Below are 16,939 nucleotides of genomic sequence, written 5' to 3'. Positions count from 1 at the left end.
AATAAACCCTAACTCAATTTCTCGATTTCTCCAGGGAGATTATCATTCACACTGACTTGTTCGTCGGAGCCTGCTCCACCGGTAACACACCGGTGTTCGTAGGATCACTTTTTCTTCTCTTTATTCAGGAAGTCAGATCAGATCCAGGTTGCGCAGAATCCATCATCAACAGTTGGCGCCGTCTATGGGAACGATTTTAGTTCTCTAAATAAAGTATGGTTCGATTGCGATCTGGTCTGGTTGCTGGCGAATACGAAGCGTTGCAAACTTCTAATCAAGGGGACTCGAGGAGGCAACCCCCCGCCGTCCTAAACGATCAGGAACGTGTCACAGCGTTGGAACAACAGGTTTAAACCCTAAATAAGGGAATGAACCAATTAGTCCAGAAAAATTCAATGATTCTACAACGCTTAGCCGTAAATTTAAAGCGTTGTCCTCTACCTAGCAAATTTAACAGCCAACTCTTGAGAGCTTCGATGGGACGCGGGACCCTCTCGATCATTTGGAGGCCTACAAAGCTCTTATGTATTTGCAAGTCATACCGGATGAGATTATGTGCAGGGTTTTCCCTACCACACTAAAGGGTTGGGCTCGTCCTTGGTTCAATAAATTAAAGCCAGGCTCCATTGAAATCTTTAATGGTTAAGCAAACAATTCATTGGACACTTCATCGCTGGGCAGAGGCATAGGAGACAGCAACACACTTATTGAATGTGAAACAGCAGAAGGGAAAGCCTCTTCATGGTTACATAAGTCGTTTTAATGCTGATATGCTGCAGGTAAAAGAGGTGGACGACAAGGTTGCCCTCACAGCCTTTATGGGAGGACTACGGACTTCTAAGTTCCTATTTTCCTTATCAAAAGAAGCCCCTACAAGCATGACAGAGTTGATGGTTAGAGCATGGAAGCACATGAACGCTGAGGATGCCACGAATGCACAAAAAAACAAAGATGGTGAAGATAAGAGGTCGGAGAAGAAGAGGCCAGCACCTAACACTAGGGAGGAAAAGGAATCGAAGTACAAGAAATTCTCAAACAACCAGGCTGACAGATCGTCTCGCCGCCCAGTGAGCCCAGGCAGGTATAATAACTATACCCCCTAAATACATCTGTAGATCAAGTCTTTCTGCAGATTCAAGATGACGCATCATTGAAATGGCCGCCAAAGCTAAAAGCTGATCCAACAAAGAGGTCTCTAGGTAAATACTGTAGGTTTCACCGGGACCATAGACATAACACAGAAGATTGTTTCGACCTCAAAAACCAGATCGAAAACCTTGTTCGTAAAGGTCATTTACGCAAATTCACAACTGAAAATGGAAAAGGAGGCTCCAACCCAGCCCGGGAGGGCCGAGATAATCGCCCTCCTCAACACCAACCAATGGGTGAGATCAAAGTTATATCGGGTGGCTTCGCTGGTGGTGGTGAGACGAGTTCGGCTCGGAGGGCTCATGCTAGGAGTATTCGGAGTTTTTCAGAGGTGAATGAAGTTGGAATGACAAGTCCTCCAACAAAATTACCTCGAGTTGAGGAGCCGGTCATAACCTTTTCTGAAGAAGATGACAAGGGAATTCACCAGCCCCATGATGACCCCCTGGGCATACGAGAAATTGAAAATTGGCCGAGAGAAGCTCCGACCCATGAAATCACCACTGGTGGGATTTTCAGGCGATAAAGTACATCCACTGGGGGCAGTTACCCTTCCAATTACTGCAGGAGCCAATCCAAAACAGGTCACTGTAATGGTGGACTTTGTAGTGGTGGACTGCCCATCATCATACAATATTATCCTGGGGAGGACAACATTGAATGCCATGAAAGCAATCACGTCTACTTACCATCTCCTGATGCGCTTCCTAACTGAATATGGCATGGGAGAGCTAAGAGGGGACCAAACAATGGCTCGCGAATGTTATGTAGCCTCTCTTAGAAAAACAAAATCGTAAGAGGCATTTACGATTGAAGGGCTAGAAGGGAAAGATAGACCAGACTTTCATAGAGCGGAACCTACAGAGGAGCTAGAAGAGGTCATCCTTGGTGACGGTGAGCCCGAGAAAAAAGTGAGTATAGGGTCTTTACTCCCCCCAAGTATCAAAGATAAACTTACTCAATTCCTCAGGAAGAATTGAGACGTATTTACATGGGTCCATGAAGACATGCCGGGTATAGACCCCACTATCATGGAGCACCGCTTAAATGTAAATCCTGACTTTAAACCTGTCAGACAAAAGAGGAGGACTTTCGTTCCAAAAAGAAATCAGGCTATATCAGAAGAGGTGGAAAAGCTCTTAAAATTCGACTTTATTCAAGAGGTGTACTACCCCGACTGGCTGGAAAATGTGGTCTTAGTGAAGAAGGCAAATGGAAAGTGGAGGCTATGTGTGGATTTCACCGACCTTAACAAAGCTTGCCCGAATGACAGCTTTCCTCTCCTAAGAATCGATATGCTCGTTGAGGGAACGGCTGGACATGAACTATTAAGTTTCATGGATGCATATTCTGGATACAACCAGATATCTATGCACACCTCAGATAGAGAAAAATGGCCTTCATCACTGATAGAGGTTTGTACTGTTACAAAGTAATGCCGTTTGGGCTCAAGAACGCTGGTGCAACATACCAAAGGCTAGTGAATGCAATGTTTAAGCATCAAATTGGTAGAAACATGGAGATATATGTTGATGAAAAGCTTAAAAGCTGAAGACCATTCGACTGACCTGCAGGAGACCTTCGAGGTACTTAGGAGGCATAAGATGAAACTCAACCCCAGCAAGTGTGCCTTTGGGGTTTCCTCAGGAAAGTTCTTGGGATATATGGTAAGTAGAAGAGGAATTAAGGCCAATCCAGAGAAGATCCGAACAGTCATTGACATGAGATCAACAAGATCAACCAAGAATCTACAATGACTAACAGGGAAGATTGCTGCCTTGAGTAGGCTAATCTCTCGGTCAACTGATAGGTGTCTACCTTTCTTTCGTGTGCTAAGGAATGCGTTTGAATGGACCCCAGAGTGTGAGCAGGCATTCAAAGAACTAAAGCAATACCTTAGTTCTCCCCCACTACTGTCTCGAACCATACCGGGAGAGGAACTATACATATACCTTGCAGTCTCCACAACAGCTGTCAGTTCAGCTCTGATACGAGAAGAAGAAGGGGTCCAAAGGCCAGTATACTTCGTGAGCAGAGCACTTAGGGGTGCGGAGGAAAGATATCCAAGGATGGAACAGTTGGCCTTTGCTTTAATTGTGTCCGCCAGGAAACAGAGACCATACTTTCAAGCGTATACGATAGTGGTCCTAACAGATCAACCCCTTCAACAGGTCCTACACAAGCCAGAAAGCTCTGGTCGACTGATGAAGTGGTCAGTAGAGTTAGAAGAGTTCGACATTCAATATAAGCCAAGAACAGCAGTAAAGGCTCAGGTGTTGGCTGATTTCTTAGCTGAGTTTACCCCTCCAGAAGAGGAGAAACAACCCCAATTTTCGACAGAACCAGGTTTAAGTGAGCAGATGGGCCCAGAAGTAGTCTGGGACTTGTTCATGGATGGGTCATCTAATGTTCAGGTTAGCGGAACAGGGCTTGTTCTTGTCTCCCCAGAGGGGAGAAAGTATACAGTACGCACTTCGGTTTGGTTTCAACGCAACCAACAACAAAGCAGAGTACGAAGCCTTGATAGTAGGATTAAAAGTGGCAAATGCCCTAGGGGTTGAGCAATTACACCGACTCCGAGCTGGTCGCTGGACAAGTTCAAGCGGAATATGAGGCACGAGACGAGAAGATGAAGAGTTACCTACAAAAGGTGAAGGAATTAAAGAATCACTTCCAAAGATTCTCAATTCATCAAATACCACGAGAAGAGAATGGGAAAGCAGACGTTTTAGCCCGGTTAGCTACTGCATTGAACCTGAGATCAATAAGAATATACCACTGGAATATTTGGACAAACCATCTATATCTCAGGAGAGACAAATTGAAGTGCAACAAGCGATATTGAGTGTGGAATGGGCAGATCCTATCATCAGATATATCAAGGATGGGGTGCTACCAACAGACCGAGCAGAAGCTCGAAAGGTCAAGATGCGGGCAGCTAGGTATACGTTTATCAAAGGGGTGCTCAACAAGAGAAGCTTCTCCATGCCGTATTTATGATGCGTTTCTAGCGAGGAAGCTGACTACATTTTAAGGGAGATCCACCTAGGAGTTTGTGGAAACCATGCTGGGGGTAGGTCACTTACTAACAAGGCCATCCGACTAGGATACTATTAGCCCACCATGCAGAAAGATGCACTTGACTTCGTTCAAAAGTGCGACAAGTGTCAACGATTTGCCAACATCCCGAGACAACCGTCAGAGGAGATGACTCCCATGTCAAGACCATACCTCTTTCCCCCTTAAAAGAATGAAGGGTCAGCTTCATCTTCTTCCCTCGATAAAAAGATGAGGGGTTAACTACTTCCCTTGTTAAAGGGTGAGCTGAGTGAAGCTCATATTAATCTACTTCCCCTGTTAAAGGGTGAACTGAGTGAAGCTCGTATTAATCTACTTCCCTTATTAAAGGGTGAGATAAGTGAAGCTCATAGTAATCTACTTCCCTCATAAAAAGATGAGGGGTTAACTACTTCCCTTGTTAAAGGGTGAGCTGAGTGAAGCTCATAGTAATCTACTTCCCTCGTAAAAAGATGAGGGGTTAACTACTTTCCTTGTTAAAGGGTGAGCTGAGTGAAGCTCGTAGTAATCTACTTCCCCTGTTAAAGGGTGACCTGGGTGAAGCTCGTATTATCTACTTCCCCTGTTAAAGGGTGACCTAGGTGAAGCTCGTATTAATCTACTTCCCTTGTTAAAGGGTGAGATAAGTGAAGCTCATAGTAATCTACTTCCCTCGTTAAAAGGTGAGCTGGGTGAAGCTCATAGTAATCTACTTCCCCTGTTAAAGGGTGAGCTGAGTGAAGCTCGTATTCATCTACTTACCTTATTACGAGTTACGTGAAACTCGTCTTAATCTACTTTCCTTATTAAGGGGACGAGCTGACTAAAGATGTCAATAAAATCAAGTATAAAATAACGGTAGCATGCCAGCAGGGCAGCTTGCCAAATAATGGGAGCATACCAGCAGGGCAGCTTGCCAAATAAAGGCAGCATGCCAGCAGAACAGCTTGCCAAATAACGGCACCATGCTAGCAGGACAGCTTACCAAATAAAAGCAGTATGCCAGCAGGGCAGCTTGCCAAATAAAAGCAGTATGCCAGCAGGGCAGCTTGCCAAATAAAGGCAGCATGCCAGCAGAGCAGCTTGCCAAATAATGGCAGCATGCCAGTAGGATAGCTTACCAAATAAAGGCAGCATGCCAGCAGGGCAGCTTGCCAAATAAAGGCAGCATGCCAGCAGGGCAGCTTGCCAAATAACGGCAACATGCTAGCATAACAGCTTGCTAAATAAAGGCAGCATGCCAGCAGGGCAGCTTGCCAAATAAAAGCAGCATGCCTGCCAGGGCAACTTGACAAATAACGGCAGCATGCCAGCAGGACAGCTTGCCACGGCAACATGGCATGGCAGCTTGCCACATAACGGTAGACTACCAGCATGGCAGCTTGCCACATATACGAGCTGCCAATGTGGCACTACGACAAATATACAAGCTTGCCAATATACGACCTTGCCACGTATACGAGCTGCCAATGTGATACTATGACCCCCGACTGTATTCGCGAAATGACAATATAAGTCAGGCTAATGGACAAAGCTCTGCAATTCTAACTATATATTATTGTGTGATATTTTGGAATTAACGTTCCGGTGGTTTGACAAGCAATCCTCCGAAACGGGGGGCAACTGATGGATGTATAATTTAAATATCCATAATTAAGGGAAGATTACTAAATTAACGCACTATTCAGATAGGCTCTGCAGATTACGATAAGGATTACAGATTGAGATAGGCTTTACAGATTACGATAAGGATTAAAGATTGTGATAAGGATTAAAGATTACGATGAGGATTAAGTCTACAGATTACAATAAGGTAATTCTACGTGACATCTTAACCTAAGCCCTATAAAAAAGGCGGGGGAATCAACGTTTTGAGGTACGCAATAAACCCTAACTCAATTTCTCGATTTCTCCAGGGAGATTATCATTCACACTGACTTGTTCGTCGGAGCCTACTCCACCGGTAACACACCGGTGTTCGTAGGATCACTTTTTCTTCTCTTTATTCAGGAAGTCAGATCAGATCTAGGTTGCGCAGAATCCATCATCAACACATGTCACTTTTCCTCTACATATCATTACATGTAAACAAAGTACCACATATATATTACTTTCTAATCGACCTTAAATATTTTATATATATATATATATATATATATATATATATATATATATATATACTGTTTTCCCTATATTTTGAATATTTGTGTATACAAAAACATTAACTTAACACACTCAGGTGGTTTTAATCTTCGCAGAATAATTGATGTTGATTATGCAGCTAAAATTGTTATCTGCTTGGATTTTGTGAAGAACAAGGAAGTCTTGTGGGTTCAGTGGATGCATGCTAGAGATTTACAATAGGGAAACTTCTGGATGGCTCAGTCTAGAGTGCAGGATTCTTCTATTTGGAATCAAATTTGGACACAAGACAGTTTATTCTGGAAAATGTAGTTTTCGGAATTGGAAATGGTACTCAGTTTAACATGTTGTTTGATCCTTGGTGTGTAGGGTTATCTTTAGTTCAGAGATTTGGGGCTGCTCTATTTAGAAAATATGACAAGAGGGCCATGTTAGACATTTAAATATTGGATGGACAGTGGTCCTTCCCTCTTTTCTTCCCTGTTGCTGCTGTTAACTTCATACGTAATGTAGTCATGAAGTCTAGGCAAGATGTTATTGAATGGTCTCATGGCAGTTTCAGTTTGAAAAATGTGTGGAGAATTTGTAGAGCTAAAGGGCAGATTATCACTTGGAAGGATTTGTGTTGGAAATTCTGTAGGCCTAGGGTAGCTGCCTTGGTTGTTATTATTTTGCATAACAAGAATCTGTCTAGTTTTAATTTGAAAAAAAGAGGATTTTTTGGGCCGGCTATCTGTCACAATTGTTTTGAGGAGGAAGATTTCAATGATCATTTGTTCTGTAAGTGTTCATATGCTATGGAAATATGGCAGTATGTTTCAGATAAGTTGCATATGCCAGTTGTGAGATTTCAAGGGTTAAATCAGTTTGTGGAGTGGCTGTTATTTCAGGTTCCGACTGTATGTCTGAAATCCAAAATCCTTAAAGGTATTCTGTGCATGTGTTTTCATTTGGAAGATTTGGATGCAGAGAAGCATATCATTGCATAGTGGAATAAAGGAACAAGCTTCAGTTGCTGCAAATGCTGTTATTAAGGAAGTTTTGAACTTTTTCTCAGTAGGAATTGTTGAGTTAATCGTGATTTTTGATGTGGTGTAGTATGGTAACTGGGCTGAGGATGCTGTGTTGGTACAGATGCAGGACTTCAGTTATCAGGTTTGCAAGTTTTACACTCAAGTGTGATTGGTTTGACAGCAGATTGGTTTCTTATCTAAAGTTTAAAGTGCAGAGTAGGCTATTCCTTCTAGAATGTTCCTATTATGAAGATCACTATAGGAGGCCTTTTGATTTTTTTTGTTGGTTTTTTATTGTAATTTTCCATGTTATTATTGGGACGTTGATTGTGGACTCCGTCCACTTCTTGCTTTGTAATGGAGATAAATCTCCTCATTGTAATTGTAATTTTTGAATCTTATATATATTATAAATAAATAAAAAAAGCCCATTCAGGAAAAAAAAATCAGTCTAATTTCTGGCTCCTACTATGTGAGCTTGTAATCCTTATTGTTACATTTATTTTTAGTTTTAACAATCCCAATAATGGTCTTTTTTCACTCAACATTGTGAGGTGAGAATATTTCCTTTTACATCACTACTTCTTTACCCGAATGATTATTAGCATATCAAGTTTTGTGCGTGTGTGTAATGTACATATACGTTTGTTCTATCCGGATTATTAAGTTGGCATAGGTGAAGGGAGAGGGGCTAGCCCCCTCCAAAATTGTTGTGTATATCCTCTGGCCAATTCGATTCAGATAGAAAAACCAATTGAAAATTGAGAATTTGAGCTTGGAACAAACATTTACATATGTAACTTGAGAACCATTACAAGGTTCAATTGAAGGTTGATTTTATACAAAGTTTGTGATATCCAACAAAATGACTGATAAAACTGACAAAAAAAGAAGTGATAATTAACATTTAGAACCAATAAACATATCGAAAAACAACACAAAAGGAGGACAGAGAATAAGATCAAAACAGAGTGATATATTCTAGAGAAGACATCAAGATCATAAACAGAGTGATATATTGAGAATCATTACTTTATAAGGCATGGATCCTAAATCTATATAATCCCGGATCTTGGATGGTAACCAAACTCAAACCCCCATTTGGACCAAAAAAAAAAATCACAATAGGTCAGAAATACTAGGTAACTGCTAGAATTCGTAGATACAGAATATTCATACTTCAAAGCATGGAAAAGAATCAACAAATATGACCATAAACTCTAATAGTAAACATATTTGGATGTAACCCAATTAAATACCAAAAAAATCAAAAATATTAGGTAAAATCCACAGTTTTTAGATTCTTGGAACCATAAATATTATCCCGGCCAATTTCAAATTCCATTTGAAGCTAAAATCAAAGAAACATGTACATAATACATACATTAGTAATATCTAAATCATAAATGTGTCTTATGTGCTAATTGTGAAGCATGATACTACCAAGTTGTAAAAATGTTGAATTCTAAATGCTAGCATGATAATGATACTGATAATGAGAATTATATTATGAGCATACTTGTAGATGATTTCTATAAAAGACATGTTTGAGACTGAAAAAAATGAGAATGCCATATTATGACTATCTTTTATGGAATTCCATTGTTACAATTTTAATGAAAATGAAGTTAGGAGGATGGATTTGATTCATGAGCATGGCATGGTAGGGAAGAGGGAAGGAGAAAGGGCAAGATAGGAAATTTTATAAAGTAAACCAGATTTCGCGAGTCCGGTACTAACTTGACCTAGAGGGGTGTAGTCTAGTGTAGGACGTGAAAAAGTTATTACTGGCCCCAAATGGTCGCCAGACTCGCAACCAGGGATAGTAATCAATCTCGCCTCGGTAAAATTGGTTAGTAGTTTTCAAAATGTGAGTTAATAGTCGGTAGAGACAAAGTTTAGGGTCGGTAGAGGCCAAGGTTGGAGTCGTTTGAGACCAAGGTTGGGAAAGTATAGGACATTGCATTGCATTCTATGCATACTTGTATTGAAATGCCTAAATGATATTGTTGACATTAGTTAGTGAATCAAATGTTATGAAAACCCCAAGTATAATCCGGATTCTCTTTTTTCCCATTATTTGTTGTGTGGCTCAATGGAGTCCAAAGTTGACACCTTAGGCGATTTCTACTGAGCCTCCGTACTCACCCCTTTATTTTAAACATTTCACGAAAATGGAAAACATGCATGGGACAATCCACAACCTCTTCTGTGGTAGCACCGTGGACTCTTTTTTTTTTTTTTTTTTATATTAAACTTGTTTTAAGGCTTGTAAATTTAATGTAAATTGGATCTTGTAATTGAATTTGTAATCAATTACATTTTAATTTCCATGTAAGGATTCATATCCATTTAATGGTGTAACCGAACTTATTTTGACTATATATGACGTACCAAGCTCGTTTAATGATTGTATAGATGCATGGATGTTTAATTGTGTTGAATACAATCAAATTTATATTTTTGGGATAGGTTTACATCATATTTAGGCTTATAAATGAGCCAAAAGAGGACGACAAGAGTTTAGAACACCAAACAAGCCTTAAAGGCCATCCCAGTACAAACCAGTCGACGTGTGGAACCTTAGGCATCGACTGGTATCTCGGCAAAACCAAGCCTTTATGTGTAGAGCCAAATCAATCGACGTCTAGACCTAGACGTTTAACTAAATTACCTAAACCGATCGACGTGTAACCTGCACACGTCGACCGAATCCTGATGGTTCCCAACTTTCATTTCTTTTCTCCTTTTGTGCAATCTCGACCCATTCAGCGATGTTATTGTGCACCACAAGGCCTAGTAAGGTGTATTAATTATACTTCAAACTTGGGAATGACCGTATTGCCCCTAGATGACCTCAAGTTCGGTTAAGGACCCAGATAATGATTCAAACCCCTAGATTTGGGTTATTACAATCGGTTTGTTGAACTGAGGTGGACGAGGTAGCCATCTTAGGTCCGAAAATTGTACACGAGACTACAGAGAAAGTCAATCTCATCAGACAAGGATTGCTCATGGCCCAAAGCCGACAAAAAGGCTATGCGGATAAGCATAGGCGACCGTTATCTTTTAAGGTTAGAGACCACGTCATTTTGAATGTCTCGTCACGGAAGGGTTTGTTGAGGTTTGGGAAGAGTGGCAAGCTATCGTCATGGTTCATTAGCCCATTTGAGATTTTAGAGTGCGTTAGGAAGGTTGCTTACCGGTTGGCATTACCGCCACATATGGACATAGTCTATAATGTATTTCACGTTTCTGTGCTCTGGAAGTATGAACTGGATATGTCATATGTTTTGAGTTGGATGGATGCCGAGGTTGATGAGGATGTGACCTACGAGGAAAGGCCAGTATAGATTATTGACAGAAGGGACAAGGTATTGAGGGACAAGATGATCCCCTTAGTGAAAGTTTTGTGCCATCACCACGGCGTGGAAGAGGCTACTTGGGAACTAGAACAGGAGGTCCGTTCCAAGTATCCTGACTTGTTTTCATCTCCAAGTATGACTTCATTTTGGGGACTAAATCCTTTTAAGGAGGGTTGATTGTAATGTCCTAGATTTCTTTGGATTTTTTTGAATTTTAATTGATTAATTTTTCCGTGCCTCATTTTATGTGCCACGCGGGCCCCAAGGGCCGTTTATGTCATTTTCTTGAGCAAAAAGTTTTAGGAATGTATTTTTTTAATTATTTAAGCCAATTAGAAGTGACAGTGTCATTTTTAGAATTTTTCAGAAGTCGGTACGATTTTTGGGTTCTAGAATTCCTCCCGGTGTTATCATTTTCTTAAGAGGGGCGTAATGGACTTTTCTCATAGATATACATATATGTGTATCTATATATTAGTGGAAGATATTTTGGAGATATTAATGGTACTGTATTGAAAGAAGAGGGGTAATAAAGTAACTTAGCATAAAGGTGGAATCAACCAAATCATGTTAAGTGGCACATTGTTTGTTGGCCATAGGAGAGTTTGCAAGGCAAAATTCTTTTTTTCCCCATCCATTTTTGGGCATCACTCTCTCCTTCTCTATTTTCTCCTTCTCTCTCTCTATATATCTCTATATTCATACACATTTATACCTTCAAAGTTTAAAGCTTAAGTTTGGGGTACTAGGAGTGAGTTTTTGGAGAAGAGCAAGAAGGCAAAGTGAAAGAGCTTAAAGAGAGCTTCCATTTGTCATCCATCTTGATAGGGTTTGGGGGGATTTAGAATTTTGCTTAGCCTTTGATAAGCGCCGAATATTGCATATTCAAGCGCCCTTATTTGCATTAGTTAAGTCCATTAGTTGTCTATACTGAATATTTTAGCCTTAATTGCATTATTTTGTCTAGTTTTAGGTTGGTTCCCCTAGGAGAGGTAAAAGTGATGCTTTGATAAGTTTTTAAAAGATCAGAGTACGCCGTTGCCATGGACTATCATTTTGGCAAGTCAAGTAATCCATGGAACTCGTGACGCTCGATGCACAAAACCCAAGGAAGAAGAGTAGCGTCAGCAGTTCGTGCAAAAGGAGGTTCAAGAGCATATATTTTCAGAGCAGACCCAAGAAGTCGTAGGTGCCCGCCAAGCCCTTGCAAGCGCCCGCCAAAGTCTCCAGTAGCATATAGCCAGCGCGGGGCCCCGCCGTATCTCGCGGGCCCCCGCCATCAAGCACCGCGGGTGCCCGCCAAATATGCCAGTGCGCTGAAAAGGCACGGGCGCGTGCTGATTTGCAAACAACTCTGTATTGTTTGGTTCAAGGCTGTCCCCTTGACCCATTTTTATGGTCCTGATTCCTCCTAGGGTTGTGTAGCCATGAAAAGAGAGGGAAATTGAGTTTTTCTCTGGCTAAATAGGGTTTTGGAGTATTGGGAGAAGGCATCTCTCATTTTTAGCAAATTTCTAGAGAGAGAAATATTGTAAGGTGGGGGGTTTGTGTGTTCTTGAGCTCAAAGGGCAAAAATGGTGGGGATAATGATCATCTCTCCTTCATCAATTACTCCTATGGGTAACTAACTCCCTATCTAGGGAGGTGATGAAGCCCTCTCTAGTAAGCATGTTCTAGTCTTGGTTTATTTTGGGGAAAATGATGTATATATGTGATTGCTTCATAATCTAGAGCTTACACTTGATGTAATGAACTGAATTTGATATAAATGATCATGTTGAATCTATTATCTTGTCTTAGAATGTATGTTCTAATGGTTATATTGCTTGATTTTTCATAGTGACAATGAAAATGAGATTGTGGAATGGTTTTAATGTCATGTTGTATGAGAACCTTGTTAGTCCATGGCTTAGGATTTCCCTTTAGTGGATTAATCTTGATTTTTAACTTCATGTGCTCCTATCATTTAATTGAAGGTTTGATAATCTCTAGCTTAGTGAGCATGTCTAAGGCTACACCCTAGTTTAGGTAGTTAAAGCATGTAAACCTTTGATAGGTTATTCTTACCTATCGATTTCATGAACTTCTTGAAGGTAATGTAGCAATTTGGTGCTGTTGCATTCCATGATTACATATATATATTGTTTCCCCAAGTTAATATCAACTAGCATATTAATAGGGTAGGTAGTGGATTCACTTCCCTCGACCTCTCTTTCTAGATTTCTTTCTCTTGAATTCCTTGCATTTATTGTTTTATGTGCATTTCAATTATAGTTACTAAGTGACAAACCAATCAAAACTCTATACACCCTTTTATCAAACTAAAAGTGAATTTAAAGACCTTGGTTGCCATAAACTAGCAATCCCAGTGGTTCGACTTACCTGTCCAATAGCCCTATTTTACAATGATTTATGCTATTGCAAAGGGTTGATTTATTAGAGATTGAATCTTTACCGATCAATTTTTGGCGCCGTTGCCGGGGATTGCAAACGGTTTTGTAACCGAGGTTTTAGGATTAACTTTGGTTTGGTTGTGAATATTGTGATCTTGTGGATATTTTCTTATTGGTTTCGACTAATTTGTGTTTCAAGTATTCTAGTGAGATTCTAGGTACTCAAGGCTTGCCGAGGGAAAGCTAGCAAATTTGTAAATCTAGATGACTTCAGGTAAGTTTACAAAGTTCTATTTTCAAAGTTGTGAATATCTTGCATGTGCTTAATTTAGAGATACTTAGCTTATGGAGCCCTTGTCGAGGCTATTTATTGTTTCTCTATATTGCAAAGCATCGGTCCTTGTCGTAGCCATTTACTTTTCTGTCTTGATTGATAATTAAGGAGAACAGGAATATCGTATGTGGATGTGATGGTGAAGGGATATTATGTTTGTTGTGAATTGTGTAGTTGATGTTGGGCCGTAGGTCACTATCCTTGCCTACTCTTGAAGTGCCAATTGGTATAAATTCACTTGAAAGAACTCTTAGAAGAAACCTTAGGGAATCAGAAAATTTAAGAGGACTTGATCTTGAGATTAATCCAATGGCTAATAGTGAAGCAAATGTCGGGAATGAGGGAATTGATAATAATAGGGCTGAAATTCCAAATGTTGTTCCTATGACTCTTAGGGACCATTTCATCCCTACAACTTATGCCTCTCATTCTTGCATAGTGATGCCAAACATCGATGTAGCCCAATATGAAATCAAATCTAGTACAATTCAAATGCTTCCTTCCTTTCATGGCTTGGAACATGAGGACCCTTATAAACACCTTAATGAGTTCCTTGAAATTTGTTCCACCATCAAGCTTAGGGCTTCCCTGAAAATGCTCTCCATTTGAATCTCTTCCCATTCGCCTTAAAAGATAGGGCAAAATATTGGTTGAACTCCCTTGCTACAAATTCCATTACTACATGGGCTCAATTGCAACAAGAATTCTTAAAAAAGTACTATCCAATGAGTAAAACCAACCTAATGAGGTGTTCCATTCTTAGCTTTTCACAAAGCGAGGGGGAACAACTCCATGAGACTTAGGAAAGACTTCAAGACCTCCTTAGGAAATGTCTGCACCACCTAATTCCAAAATAGCAATTGGTGTAAACTTTCGATGCTGGTTTAACCGACACCCATAGATTCATGGTTGACTTATCATGTGGAGGGATGTTCATATCTAAAAGTGCGGATGAGGCATAGACCTTACTTAAGAATTTGAGTGAAAACTTATTGCAACATAATTCTCGTAGTGCTCTAACCTCAACCAATGCAAAGAACACCAACCCATGTCAACCAAAGACAATGAGGGAAGAGTCTTCTCAAGTGGATGCCATAGCTTATAAATTCTATCAATTGATGGCACCACATCTCTCTCCTTCCTTGTCTCAAAATTCAGCTAGTGCGGTGTGTGCATCATGCAATAGTCCTTTCCATCTCTCGGAAGATTGCCCCACACCGGAGCAATTTCCTAGTCCCAATCAAAAGCAAGCAAATGCGATGTTTTCCAGGCCCGAAAACAATCCTTATTCTAATACCTATAATCTGGGATGGAGAGATCATCTGAATTTTTCGTGGAGGCAACCCGCCCCACAAAATTCGAATTTTCATAATCAAGGGCATCAAAATCAGCCCCCTTCTCAATTTCAACATAGGCAATTTCAGGCCTCTTCAAGTTACTGTCCCCCTTATAATCCGAATGTCCCGAGTCAACCTCCTACGTTTCCAACTGATGAAATTCTCGCTGCAAACAAGCAAATAATGGAATCTCTAAATAAGAAAATAATGGAATCTAACAAGCAACTGTTGACATCATTGCAACCCACTCTCTAAATGGTTCATTCCCATACTCAGTCCATTGCTAAACTTGAAAATCAAGTAGGATAAATAGCTACTTCAATGAACCAACTTCTTCAAAGAGATAAGGGGAAGCTTCCCGCTCAACCATTTGAGAATCCTAGAGGGATGTATGTGATTGACGAAACCCCTCCTCCGAGTGGGCCTACTCATGAACAAGTCCAAGCAATCACCACCCTCCGAAGTGGCCAAGTTGTGGACAACAAAGTTGATGGAGGGAAAGAAAAAAATTTTCCTCCCAAACATCCAAATCCTAGCTCTTCTAATCCAAAGCTCACTCATGAAGATCCAAATTCTAGCACTGAAAATTCCAAGCTTGTCATCCCAAATGCGGAGACTTCTTATGAGCCTAAAGCTCCGTTTCCCTAACATCTCCAAGAGTCAACACATTTTGGGAACAAAAATTGTAAAATTCAAGACATGTGGGAAGTTTTTAAGCAAGTAAAGATCAACTTTCCTTTCTTGGATGCTATAAAGCAAATCCCTCCCTATGCAAAATTCCTCAAGGATTTGTGCACTCAAAAGCGCACTTCCAAAAATCATTTGCCAAAGAAGGCAAGATTAACTGAAAAATATGAGTGCAATCATTCAACACAGTGCTCCTCTAAAGTATAAGGATCCGGCACCCCAACAATCTCGTGTGTCATTGGCGACAACAAGATAGAAAAAGCCCTTCTTGACTTAGGAACTAGTGTAAATTTGATTCCATATGCAGTTTACTTATAGCTTGGATTGGGAGATTTAAAGCCAACCTCCATGGTCTTGCAACTCGCCGACAGATCGGTCAAGCACCCACGGGGCATTCTTGAAGATGTCATAATCAAAGTGGACAAATTCTACTTCCCGGTAGACTTTATAGTTCTTGACACGGAACCGGTCCATGATCCAAAGAAGCATATTCCCGTGATCCTCGGTAGGTCATTCTTAGCTACGGCTAACGTTTCAATTAATTGCCAAACCGGGGTGATGGACACCGCCTTTGGAAATATGCAAGTTAAACTCCATATTTTCCATGCCACTCAACATCCTTCCAAAGAGGATAATTGTTTCCTTATTGATGTGGTCGATGAAGTGGTTGAAGAATCTTTCCCCTTCATTCTAAGTAAAGATCCTTTAGAAACTTGCATGTCCCATTTTGACCTCTCAAACTTTGATATTGACCAAGCCATCCAAGAAGTGAATTCGTTGCTCAACATTGGTGTTATCATGGAATTTCCTCCTTGGAAGGTGCCAAAAGAACCACTTCCTCAACTTTCCATTACTCCTCTGGTCCCTTCCTTGAAATTTCCACCATAACTTGAGTTAAAGTCGTTGTCGGCCCACCTCAAGTATGTGTTTCTTAGTGCAAGTCAAACTTATCCAGTCATCATTGCTTCGGACCTTTTAAAGGATCAAGAAAATAGCCTTTTAGTGGTGCTACAAGAGCACAAAGAAGCTATTGGTTGGGTAGTAGCTAATTTGAAAGGAATCGACCCTTCGATTTGTATGCACCACATTCGTTTGGAGGACGACGCTAAACCTTCTAGAGAGGTGCAGCGCCGATTGAATCCCAATATGAAGGAAGTGGTCATAAAAGAGGTGATCAAGCTACTAGATGCGGGAATCATCTACCTCATATCTGATAGCAAGTGGGTGAGCCCCACTTAAGTTGTTCCTAAGAAATCCGGCCTCACCGTTGTTGAAAATTCAGCGGGAGAGCTAGTGCCACAACGCACCACCACCAGGTGGCGTGTGTGCATTGACTGTCGGAAGATAAATTCTACCACTAGGAAGGATCATTTCCCAGTCCCATTCATTGATCAAATCCTAGAGAGGTTAGCCAGCCAAAGCTACTACTGTTTCCTTGATGGTTATTCCGGCTATAACCAAG

The 16,939-nt window shown here is 40.7% G+C and overlaps 1 protein-coding gene across 1 annotated transcript; it reads left to right on the top strand.

Moving 5' to 3' along the window:
• The first annotated feature begins 215 nt into the window (after nt 1–215).
• Nucleotides 216–1,675, top strand: LOC132277382 (uncharacterized). The gene is made up of 3 exons (XM_059779243.1): nt 216–347; nt 780–1,067; nt 1,133–1,675. Exons 1-3 carry the CDS (start codon nt 216–218, stop codon nt 1,673–1,675), a joined length of 963 nt encoding a protein of 320 aa, XP_059635226.1.
• The last annotated feature ends 15,264 nt before the right edge of the window (nt 1,676–16,939 follow it).

Source organism: Cornus florida, unplaced genomic scaffold (genome assembly GCF_030987335.1).
Source record: "Cornus florida cultivar Cherokee Brave unplaced genomic scaffold, ASM3098733v1 CherokeeBrave_3.0.0_Hap2_Chr10, whole genome shotgun sequence".
In the NCBI taxonomy this organism is placed as follows: Eukaryota; Viridiplantae; Streptophyta; class Magnoliopsida; order Cornales; family Cornaceae; genus Cornus; species Cornus florida.
The sequence above is the reverse complement of the archived record's forward strand: the minus strand, read 5'-3'. Positions and strand labels throughout refer to the sequence as shown.

Bases quoted from the DNA above. Each gene is read 5' to 3' on its own strand.
- LOC132277382 (XM_059779243.1), top strand. From the start codon at position 216: ATGGTTCGATTGCGATCTGGTCTGGTTGCTGGCGAATACGAAGCGTTG. The intron at 348-779 runs GTTTAAACCCTA...GATATGCTGCAG, and splicing joins TCACAGCGTTGGAACAACAG to GTAAAAGAGGTGGACGACAA. The intron at 1,068-1,132 runs GTGAGCCCAGGC...GTCTTTCTGCAG, and splicing joins ACAGATCGTCTCGCCGCCCA to ATTCAAGATGACGCATCATT.